The following is an 11470-nucleotide window of genomic DNA, read 5'->3' as shown; positions in this document are numbered from 1 at the left end:
CGCCGGGCACGGGGCGGGGGGCGGAGGCAGCGGGGTGTGGCACCCCCGGCGACCCCCTCCTCCGGCCCTCACACCGTAAATCCAGAAAGCGGGGACGTCGATGGGGGCGGGCGAGGGGCCCCGGGGCGCCGGGGGGAGATCAGCCCCCACACACTAGGGGTCCGATCGGGGCTGGGGGCGGGCGCGGCTCCCGCTCGGCGAGGCGCGATTCCGGGAGCGGGGAGGGGGGAACGGGGAGGAGAACGGCGAGCGGCGCCCGCTACACCAGCCTGCCCTTGGAGACAAACGTGGGGTCCGGTCTCACCTCCGTTACCCACCTTCATCCTTGCCGAGGACGCCGGGAGGGGGGGAGAAGAGGGTCCCAGGAGTGCACCCCACGGCCGGGGACGGGCCCCCGGAAACTGGTGCGCCCAGTTTATTTCGAGAAGACGCCTTGACAGCGTCCGCGTCCACTTGGAATGAGTAACCCGCGTTGTATCACACACCCCCACCCGCTGCATCTTCCGGTGTCCTCTAGGCATTCCTGCGCTTTCGGTCCCCATCCTGCTCTTTTGGTGTGGAGGCGGCCGGTGCCTGGGCCGCGCTGCCCCGCGGTGGGGGTGGGGCGGGGGCGCGCTGCCCAGCGCCTCCAAGAGGGGGTGGGGGTGGGAAGAGGTGGTAATTAACCAACCGACTTTGACCCTTGATCCGCAGGCTCTCTGGCACCGCCCAGGCCTTTAAGAAAGTCGGGAAGTGAGGGCAGTGGGTGAGGGGCTCTGTGAAGCCTCTGGCCTCAGTTTCCCTCTTGGAAATGCTAGTGGAGATGTGTCACGGTGAGCTCTTAGTGGCCTGGCCTTTCAGGATCGCTTGGCTAGTGTCACTGACTTAAACGTGTTCCCAAGAGGATAGGGCCACACTTCGGCAGCCTCCTTAAACGGAGGAATGGGTCCGAAGGCTGTGATGGCCCCAGTAGAGAAAAGGGAGGCCAAAAGGGAAGTAGTGGGTGCTTCTTCACCTGAGCTGTGGGCTCAGGACTCTAGTTCTTCCCTGCCAAGGACCCTGGCTAGCTGACCATAGCTGACCAGTGCTCCACCTCCGGAAGAGCCACGGAGGCCGGCAGCCCCTGCCCTGCTCCTGCCTCCTCCCCAACCTGTGTTTGACTTGCTGCTTAGCTGCTCCTTGGGATCTGATAAACTGAACTTGGACTGTGTGAAAGGTGAACTGAGCCTTGAGCCAGGCTCGGTGTGCTGTTATTTTTAGTTTTATTTCACATCCCAATCAGTACCAGATCATGTGTTGACTTTTATGAAGGACAAAGAAATTCCGTTTGTTCAAGTCTTGACTTCTTTGAGTCCTAGTGATTTCCTCACCACCCCAGTTCTGGTGCCCCTGGGACCCATCCTGTCAGGTGCAGAGGTGGCCTTGGGTGGTCCATGTCCCCTGCTGCTCTTACCCAGGTGAGGGGACACACAAGTGCTGGCTAGGGCAGGACCCAGCCAACCTGCCCATGTGCGGGACAGCTGGTAAGAATTTCCCATGTGTGGGGCTGGGAAGGTGGCTCAGTGGTAGAGCGCTTGCCTTGCATGCCTGAGGCCCTGGGTTCGATTCCCCAGCACCACATAAAAAGAAAAAAAAGCCGGAAGTGGCACTATGGCTCAAGTGGTAGAGCGCTAGCCTTAAGCTGAAGAGCTGAGGGACAGCGCCCAGGCCCAGAGTTCAGGCCCCACAACCGGACCCCCCCCCAAAAAAAAGAATTTCCCATGTGTGTGGTACGAAGCCCGTGGGTCAAGTGAAGGGTTACTGCAGAACTTCATTTCCCCTGCCTCAATCCCCCATCGTCCACTGGAGAGCTTTCCCACCCTTTTTGGAAATAAAGGAAACGTCCTCCGTCCACGCTTGGGTGCCTCATGGCTGGAGAGCAGGGGGTGTGTTTTGTGGTGGCTTGTCCCCTGGCTGGGCCATTCCATCACCAGCCAACCATGACCCCGGGAGCCAGCCCAGCACGTTTCCGTCACCCCTCCTCACAGAACCCTGGCACACTGACTGGTTGAGCACTGACCCCATTCCCGCTTTCGCACTGGGAGGGCCGGGGAACATGGTGGGAGCATGTGAGTTCTGTCCTTCCCACCAAGGCCCTCTGAGACCCTCAAGGCATCACGGGGACCCCTCCTGAAGGAAGACGGTTGGACTGTACTAAAGGTGTTGGGCCTGACCTGGCAGCTGTAACTCACAATCGCACCAGCCTTTTGCATATAAAATTCTAGAGGTTGCCCTCGCAGAGGAGACTCCTTCAACCCTGCTGTCCTCCCAAAGTGGAGGGGACAGCCCAGGCTAGAGGACAGACTGAGGGAAGTGTCCCACTGGTTAGGATGGCCGGGCTGGCCTCTCCTCTCCCCGTGTGGGCTTCTCTCCTTGATTGTGTCCGTATGGAGTAAGGCGAGGTTGGGGGGTGAGGGGTTTGCTGGCTCCCTGAGGATGAAGCAGGCCCCTGTACCTATGGGTAAATTCCATGTCTTGGCTGGGAAAAGCTCCAGAAACAGCAAGTAACTGGTTTTGAGACTGAGTCTTAAGGCAAGGCACTTGGACACAGCCTGTACCCAGCCTGAAAGCTGGAACTCCAAGATCATCCTACAGACCTTCCAAACTCCAGACACCACCTCCCCCTTTTTTTTTTTTTTGCTAGTCCTGAGGCTTGAACTCAGGGTCTGGGCACTGCCCCTGAGCTTCTTTTGCTCAAGGCTAGCACTCTACACTTGAGCCACAGCATCACTTCTGGCTTTTTCAGTGTATGTGGTACTGAGGATCCAAACCCAGGGCTTCATGCCTGCTAGGCAAGCACTCTACCATGAAGCCACACTCCCAACCCCACATCCCTACTCTGAGTCTCCCCTATGCCACTGATCCCACCCCACAAGCCCCAGAGGCCAGCCGGGCTTTCCTTCTGTAATGCCGTCCAGCCAGGCTCTGCTGCTGGCTTGTGTGGGGATTTGGTGGATGTTTCCAGGCTGGGTAGGAGTAACCCAGGAAGTCAGATGTGCCCTCCTCACGGGACTTGGCAGGGGGGGGGGGAGGATGTGGAGATACAGGGCCTCCACTGAGTATTGCAGCGGTGGCTGGGAGCGTGGGACAGTGACGGAGGACTCGATAGTCATCGCTCCAGGGAGTGAGGCAGTGAGGCTGGGAGAGGGACGTCAGCCAGTACACGGGGACGGAAGGCATGCCAGCAGTGGACCAGCTGGGACTCTTTCCTGTCCCATGGGGCATGACCACTTAAGCCACTAAACTGTCTGAACGAGGGTGTCCTGAGGCAGAAGTGGCCAGACTGTCTGTCCCAGAAAACAAGCGGCCTCAGAGAGTGAAGTCTGGCCAATGCTGGTGCTGGTTCTCTGTCCCCTCCGGGCACTCAGACCTGTGCAGGTGGGAGCTGCAAAGGAGACTCAGTACAGCTCCTGCAGCTTGAGGGCCAGGTGCCGGGGTGAAGGGACAAATTCTAACTTTGTTTTGGATGCTGAATGAAAAACATCAGGAAATGGGACCAAGTTTATTGCTCTAAAGAAGAATCTGGCACTAAACAGGAGAGCAATAGGCTAAGACAGGAGGCCACCTGTGCCCACTAGCTGAGGTTGTGACTTCATAACACACACACACACATTAGAATGGACCTCCACTCCAGAACCCAGGTGGTCAGCTAGGGACTCAGGAGACTTGCTGTATTGTCCCCAGAGCCCTGGCCTGTCTAAGGTAGGACCAGGCACTGGACAGTGGCTGAGCCAAGAGCCAGCTGGAGGAAACCCAGCAGACTCTAGAGAGAGGAGGAGGAGGGGGAGGGGAAGGAGGGAGAAGGCTGGCTGGGCTAGCCTTGTCACTCCATAGCTGTGGGCAGGGGATGAGCGGTCACAGTGGCCACCACCTTACCGGAAACGTCTAATTAGGAGACGGAGCAGCACCAGCAGGGCCCAACCAGTTCTACCTCCTGCCTCCTGCCACTCAGGACCAGCGGATGACACACCGATGCACACTCCTTGTGCGTGCGGCCCGGCAGGGACACGCGGGGGTGGCAGGGAGACAGGTCTGACAGGGCTTCTGGGGTGAAGGAAACCTCCCCACCCTAGCAGCCTCTCGAGCCCCTCGCTCGGGGCAGAGGCAGCACAGGGAGCGTACGTACACCTTGTCCTCAACAGCAGCCTTTCCAGGGTTTTGTGGGAAGGCAGAGACAGACAGGCCAGCAGGAGATTCCTCTCCAACGAATAAGGCGTGGGTCCTTAGACCTGCCCCCCGACCCCACCCCCCACCCCCCAGCCTCCTCTCATGGAGCTGCAGAGCCCAGGGTGACAGCTCGTCCCGAGCTCAGACTGAATGACCTACTGCCACGGCCAGTCTGCATGACCACGCTCAGCTTTGGGCCACCTCACTCACACAATCCCACTAAATGACAGACAAGGGTAGAGGCCCGTGTGCTTCCACCTAGGCTAAGAACAGGGAATTTTCCTCCATTTGGGACTTTGAGCCAAGGTTTCACCATTGGCTGGTAAGTGGGCACCAGAGCCAGCCCGCCCCCCCCCCCCCCCCCCCCGCCTAGGTCAGGTCCCCTTGCCGTTTACCAGGGTACCCAGGTCTCACAAAGCATGGCTAAGAGCTGGGCCCTCAGAGAGAGGTGGGGTGCCAGCTCAGGGGCCAGGCTGGGTCCAGGTGTGGTGAATCAACCCTGGAATGAGGTGGCTCATTAAAGTCCCCGGTCAGACGGACGCCAGCGCCAGCAGAACGGGTTCTGGGCGGCACGCAGGCGCATTCTTCTCTTGTCAGACCTTTGTTGTGTTTTGAGGGGGCGAAAGCTGGGTTGTTCCCCGAAACTGCAGTGTTCCCCACTCACCCTTCCTCCACGATCACATCCTCTTTGGCCCTGTTTAGCCAGGGACAGGAGGTGAGGGGAGAGCCTGACCCTGGTGGGGGGGGGGCGCTGACATTACAAATCCACCCTCCCCCACCCCCACCCCCCAGGTCCCTCTGAATCAGCCTTTCTGCCCACGTCCCTCTTTTGTCCTTCTGAAGCTTGGGAAATGCCCCCTTGCTTCTTGGTTCCAATACAGAGTTAGAGCCCAGGTTGGACTGATGATCTGAAATTGTGGTTGAACGCTTGAGACCGTTGGGCCCGGCTCTGTTGGCTTTGAGACCTGTTGCCTGGGTGCCGCTGTTTCTTTCATGTCAGGACCTGGGGCGCAGGGTCTGCAGCCAAGCTTCCCTGGCCCGCTTAGTATGAGGTGTGTGCCGAGGGGAGCGGCCTTGCCAAAGGGCTGCCAGGTATCGGTGTGCACTGCCCGAGGGAGCCCAGCCCCAGTGCGTGGCGGCACACAGCGGTCCCCAGGGGAGGCTTGCGCAAGCGCAGGGTGGGCAGCATCCACCTGCTGCGCCCTGACCTCCTCCCTCTCCACCCACCTGGCCTGTTTGCCTACCAAGCTGGGCCCAGCCCCAGCTGACAGCCGGAGCCCTGATGGGCCAGGGGTACAGGAGGGCTAGGGCCCCAAAGGCTAATAGCTACCTCTGCCCAAAGGGGAGGCACATGGGGGCCTAGATCCCCCCACCCCGGCACCCTCTGGTGGCCAGAGCAAGCCTCAAGGAGAGCTGTCCCTGGCCAGAGCTCCCATGGTGCCCTTTGTCCCAACAGAAGTGAGGACAGGCCTGGAATCCAGAGGGACTGGCCGAGGTGGGGCGCACGGACAGTGCAGGCATAATTGGCAGGGCACCTTGCCCTCCCAGTTCCGCTAAGACACAAGTTACTCAGCCAGCAGTGGCATTTGGCTGGCGTCACCTGTAATTACCTTAATGGGGCAGGAGGGAGGCGCAGGTGTGGTAAGGCTGCTCCATTCCCCCCCCCCCCAGCTCTGCCCACATGCCTGCAAGGGGAGGAACAGAAGCTTCTGGTTCCAGCCACCTCCGGACACTGCACGGAATCCTCTTTTCTCCCCACACCCCTCACCTAGCTGCTCTTCTCTCCTCAGTGAGCCTGGGCTTCTGCCCCCCACAGCCCTACCGGGAGCCAGAGCCTTCGGTGGCTGAACCTCCTTCCTGCCCCCTGGCTTTGGACATGAGCCTTCGTGACTCCAGCTATACTGTGGCCCCTGGGCCCTGTGTGGTGGCCCAGCTGCCCTCGGAAGATGTGGGCCGCCTGACAGACCCACAGATCAGAGACCAGGGCTTCCTGCGCACCAAGATGAAGGTAATGGCTCTCCCACTGTCTCTAGGGTCCAGAGGTGGGCAGCACCCGGCGCACAGCCCACACAGAGTGTCCAAAAGCACGAGACAGGCCGGGGAGGACCAGGGCCCTGGGCTGAGGCAGAGAAGAGAGCTTAGCTGTCATGGGAAGGGCCGGGGAGAAGCAGGTCTGCAGTGAGACACCTCGCGCTCTGGGGGTCCCCATCTGTGGGGCATCCAGTTTTATTTTGTGCCACAAGAGGCAAGCAGAGCCGTGGGAAGAAACACCTCTTCACACACAAGTCCTGAGCAAAGCAGTAATGGCGGAGTCCAGCCCAGCTGCCGCCTGGACCCCAGGGAGCATGAGGTCTGGAGTTGGTGCGGCAGTTAGCTGTTCCTTGAGGCATGTGGCCATGGCCACCTTGCCCAGGTGTGCCATCTCCAGCCCTGTCAGTGTGCCAGGCAGCCCCCTGCCCCTCCCCCATACCCAGCAGGAGTGTAGATGCTCAGCTTCCATGGAGAACGCTGGCAGCAGGCTTGCCCTGACTGACTGGGTTGGCACTCCTGACTGCTCCAGGACCTGAGGGCATCTGCCAGCAGTGACCTAGCGGAAGGGTGTTCCTCTAGCTCTCCCGTGTGCAAAAGACTGCAGTCAGCTGGCCCAAGGAAGACTATCCCTTCCCCTCCTACCTACAGGGGTCACGTGTGCTGTAAGCACAGGGGACATGCTCCATAGTTAGTGACAGCCAGCCAGAGCCCTCCTGACTTTCTATCCCTCACCCCCCCACCCGACAGCCCTCCCCTGCCTTTCACATCCCTGTGCATAGGGGGAAGAACCTGGAGCAGGGCAGCCAAGGAGTCAGAGCACCGAGTCTGACCCACAGAGTCTTAGCTAGCTGCATGAGGAAGCTGGAATTCAGGAATGGCCAATGACAGGGCCCCCCACAGAGCAAGGCCACCTCTGGGTGTGAACAGAGGTGTGTCTCCCTGGGCCAGCCATTCAGTTTGTCCTGTGCTTGGCCACACAGAGCAGCACACTTGGCGGGAGATCTGGTAGCTCCTGGGACTTGCTTCAGGTAAAGGAGAAAGGTGGCAGAATAAGATTCTCACTGAGTAGCAGGCACAGGCCCATGATATTGAAATTTCCTGTCGTTAAAAAAAAAATCCTAGGCAAGAGAATGGCAAAAGGGAGCACACCACGCCCTGGCAATCAGACCTGGATGGAGGCCAGCTCAGGGAAGTCACAGCCCGGGAGGCCACCACAGGGACCATAGTGTGGACTTCTTCCCTGTCTCAAAGGGCAGAGGAAACTGTGCAAGGCACGGGAATCTCAGAGGGAGACCCAGCCACAGCGCAGATGCATAGCCACTTATGACCATTCAAGCCACAGCTCTCAATGGTTAAGGAAGGCTTAGGTAGCAGCCTCAGAAAGAGATGTGGGGAAAGGAAGCTGGATGAAAGACCCAAGGGTTTCTTCCCACCCGCATACTGCCTCTCTCTTAGCAGACAGCATAGGCTCTGGGCATGGAGGGCCTCTGCTAGGGGCTGGCATGTGTCCTCCTTCCCTGCCAGCCCACCATCACAGGGGTTCTGGATATCTGTCACAATACTGTCCTTGTGGGGGCCAGTGGCTCATGCCTGTAATCCTAGCAACTCAGGAGGCTGAGATCTGAGGACTGAGATTCGAAGCCAGCCCAGGCAGGAAAGTCCACCCGACTCTTATTTCCAGTTAACCAGCAAAAATCCAGAAATAGAGCTGTGGCTCCACTGGTAGAGCACCAGCCTTGAGCAGAAAAAGCTAAGGCCCTGAGTTCAAGTACCAGTGCCAACACACAAAAAAACCAAACAACTGTCTTCACCCACAGGTGACCCTGGGGGACAGTCCCAATGGAGACCTCTTCACCTGCCACATCTGCCAGAAGACCTTCACCTACCAACGCATGCTGAACCGCCACATGAAGTGCCACAATGATGTCAAGAGGCACCTGTGCACCTACTGCGGGAAGGGCTTCAACGACACCTTTGACCTCAAGAGACATGTCCGAACCCACACTGGTATGTGGAGGCCTGTGGCCAGGAGGGAGCCCCCCAGACCTACCTGGACAGGTTCAAGTGGGAGGCTGCCAGCAGCCTCCTTGGTATGGGGCCTAGGAGGGCGCACAGCCTCCTGGGTTCACAGATGAGGACTTGGGACTCGAGGCTCACTGGGGAAATGAGTGTTAACTAGGCCTCATCTGTCCCTCCTCTACCCCAGAGGCGGGTGTCCTGACCTTTCTGTGTCTGGACACTGCTGACAGGCTCCAAGGCCCCCTGACATCGGCCCCTGTCCTCTGCAGGTGTGCGGCCATACAAGTGCAGCCTGTGCGACAAGGCCTTCACGCAGCGCTGCTCCCTGGAGTCTCACCTCAAGAAGATCCACGGGGTGCAGCAGCAGTACGCGTACAAGGAGCGCCGGGCCAAGCTGTACGTGTGTGAGGAGTGTGGCTGCACCTCCGAGAGCCAGGAGGGCCACGTGCTGCACCTGAAGGAGCACCACCCTGACAGCCCGCTGCTGCGCAAGACCTCCAAGAAGGTGGCCGTGGCCCTGCAGAACACCGTCACCTCCCTGCTGCAGGGCGGCCCCCACCTCTGAGTACCCAGGCCGGGGTGATCCCAGAGGGGCCAGGGGCACCTCTCTGCTACCCAGCCAACCCATCCTCCCATGGCCTCTTGCCCAAATACCAGTGATCAGGACCAGAGCCCCTGGGCCTTGGGCTCCCACAAGGCACCCCCTGATCACGCAAGCCTACCATTGATGGTGCTCCTTCCTCCATGTTTGACTTATGGACAGAGGCTGCTCTGAGTGTGGGAAGACATGGGAATGTCTGGGCAGGGGTGAGGCCAAGCAAGCCCAGCACTGCCTCCTTGTAGCAGGACTTCCTCCCCAAAGGAGAAAGACCAGAGGGGACCCTGATGCCCTTTTGCAGAGCCCGGGTCCCTGTGGACAGTGAGTCAAGAGCACCCTTGCAAACAGCAGTGGGGGAGGCTGGCAGCAGCAGGTTCTAATGCTCAGGGTTCCGGAGGGCTCTGCCCTTCTGACAAAGAGGCACACGTTTGCACAGCTCTGTGTATGTGTGTGTGTGTGTGTGTGCACGCGTGTGCGCGTGTGTGTGCGCGCGTGTGTGCCCAAGCAGCTACATGTGTCCTCTGTTTTTCCTCATTGTATGTGGGTTCCCACGCATGTGTATTCCTGTGCATGGGGGTGCACACACGTGGCCTCTCGGCATATCACCTCATTCTTAAACCAACCACAAGGTGCCAAGGAGGTTTTATTTCCTTTTTTGTAAAGATGACAAATGTACAGATATTAATATATTTTTGGTGCCCATGGCGATTATTTTTAAGAGAGGGTTGGAGCTGGTTTTTCTCCACCCCCGCCCCCTGTGGTTCTATTTATCCTGGACATTTCAAACCTCCTCTGTGCCTTGGCTCTGGGGTGGCTGTGCCAACCCACCCCCCTGATCTTTGAACATCCAACCAGAGACCTTCCAACAGCCCCACACTGAGGGTGGAACACTCCTTCTGTCCTTCCTCTTCTGCTGGACAGAGCCTCACCTCTCCTGCTCCTCCCTCCCCAGCCCTCTCTCCTTCATGAGGCCCCAGGTTTCCTGTCCTGGTGAGCCTGTGCACTCCTGATGGACAACTCACCGTGTCTGAGGCTGAGGGCGGGTCCCGCTGGGGCATTAGGGGTCAGCCAGGTGGATGGCAAGTCTTTAACACTGAGTCTGCTGCCTGAAACACCAGGCGAGTACAGGACCGAGCTGGAGGGCTGGTCCTCTTCTGGATGAGTCAGAAACCCTAGAACAGCAGAAAAAAAGGGGGGCAAGGGGTGGTGGTGGTGGATAATAACATCAGAAATGTCTAGAGGGAGAAGAGGAGGTTAACAAGATTTCCCCGTGGCTGGCTGTTTGGCACATGGCTGGGATTTTGAGCAGCTGTTCTGGTTCTCTCCTCGGAGGGAGGTGTTCTCCCATGGTGTGGTGAGGAGGCCTGTTGATAACGGGGAATGAGGTTGTAGGTCAAAGTGGGGGTGTGTCTTGTGGGTCAAAGGAGAGAGACCTGGAGCTACATCTAGCCAGCCTGCGGGAGAGTCAGCGAGCCAGACTCACCAGATGGCCACCTAGTGTGGCAACCAAGCCCCCTCGGACCCAGCAGAGGCATCCCCCACCCAGAAGACCCGGTGTGCGGCACAGACCCCACTGTGGCCCCAACCTCAGACTGACCCTAGAGGGAGGAGGCTTCTTGTTCTGTATCTGAACTATTGTATAGACCCACTCTGAAGGCTTGTTTTCATTTTGCTTTAATTGTCTGGGGAGTTGCTGTATTCTCAAAGTCCTACAGGTTATCCCAAAGCTCTGTTTGTGTTTACATTTCTGTACATTTCTGTACCCCTGTGCTCACTGAGACAGCTGTGAGGCTCTGTGTTGTATCTGTCTTATTTTATAACTTTCCCTCCAACAATTAAAATCAGATCGCTAATGTTTTCTGTATTTTAGGGGAGGGTTGTGTTGTCTTGGGTCTCTTTCACTACCACACCATTATCACACCCATAGGGAAACAAAACCCATCAAAACAACTGTCTGTAATCCTAATTCAGGAGGCTGAGAGCTGAGCATCACAGTTCAAAGCCAGCCTGGGTAAAAAAGTCCGTGAGATTCTTATCTACAATCATTACCAAAAAGTCACAAGGGAAGCTATGTCTCAAGTAGTAGAGTGCTAGCCTTGAGCAAAACAGCTAAGGGGTAAACACCAAGGTCCTGAATTCAAGCCCCAGTATCCAAACATTTCCCTTTCATGGTTACCACTGGGCTTAAGACAAGAACCTGACGCAGCTGGATGATATGACCTGCCGGGCCTCCGTCAGTCAGAGCCTGCTAACCCTGGTCCAGTCTATTTTTTGTTGTTGGTTGTAGGGTTTGAGCCACAGCGCCACTTCTGGATTTTGAGTGGTTTATTAGAGATAAGAGTCTCCCAAGGACTTTTATGCCCAGGCTGGCTTTGATCCGAGATCCTCAGATCTCAGTTTCCTGAGTAGCTAGAATTACAGTACAGACATTAGCCATCAGTGTCCGGCTCCAGCCTGCTGTTTAAGGCGGCAGCAGCAGAGGAACACATACCCCCTCCTCAGCCAGTGCTCAGCAAGTGTCCTGAGATGCCAGCAGCCTTCATCTCCTCAGTCACTTGGGGCCCTAAGAAGGGTGTCAGTCTCTCTTCCCAACACTGCCAGGATTAAACCAAAGAAGGGAAGTCACATTCCCAAAAA

The 11470-nt window shown here is 57.8% G+C and overlaps 1 protein-coding gene across 1 annotated transcript in view; it reads left to right on the top strand.

The window, feature by feature from the left end:
* Ovol1 (ovo-like zinc finger 1) overlaps positions 1-10653 on the top strand; it is an 11188-nt gene extending 535 nt beyond the window's left edge. The window contains exons 2-4 of the mRNA XM_013020971.1: positions 5976-6193; positions 8034-8223; positions 8505-10653. Coding sequence (XP_012876425.1) covers positions 5976-6193; positions 8034-8223; positions 8505-8800 — 704 coding nt within the window. The 3' untranslated portion in view covers positions 8801-10653. The remainder of the gene's footprint in view (positions 1-5975; positions 6194-8033; positions 8224-8504) is intronic.
* The last annotated feature ends 817 nt before the right edge of the window (positions 10654-11470 follow it).

The sequence above is a fragment of the Dipodomys ordii genome, unplaced genomic scaffold (assembly GCF_000151885.1).
Source record: "Dipodomys ordii isolate 6190 unplaced genomic scaffold, Dord_2.0 Scaffold54, whole genome shotgun sequence".
Taxonomy (NCBI): domain Eukaryota; kingdom Metazoa; phylum Chordata; class Mammalia; order Rodentia; family Heteromyidae; genus Dipodomys; species Dipodomys ordii.
This window is presented reverse-complemented; position numbering and strand designations above follow the sequence as displayed.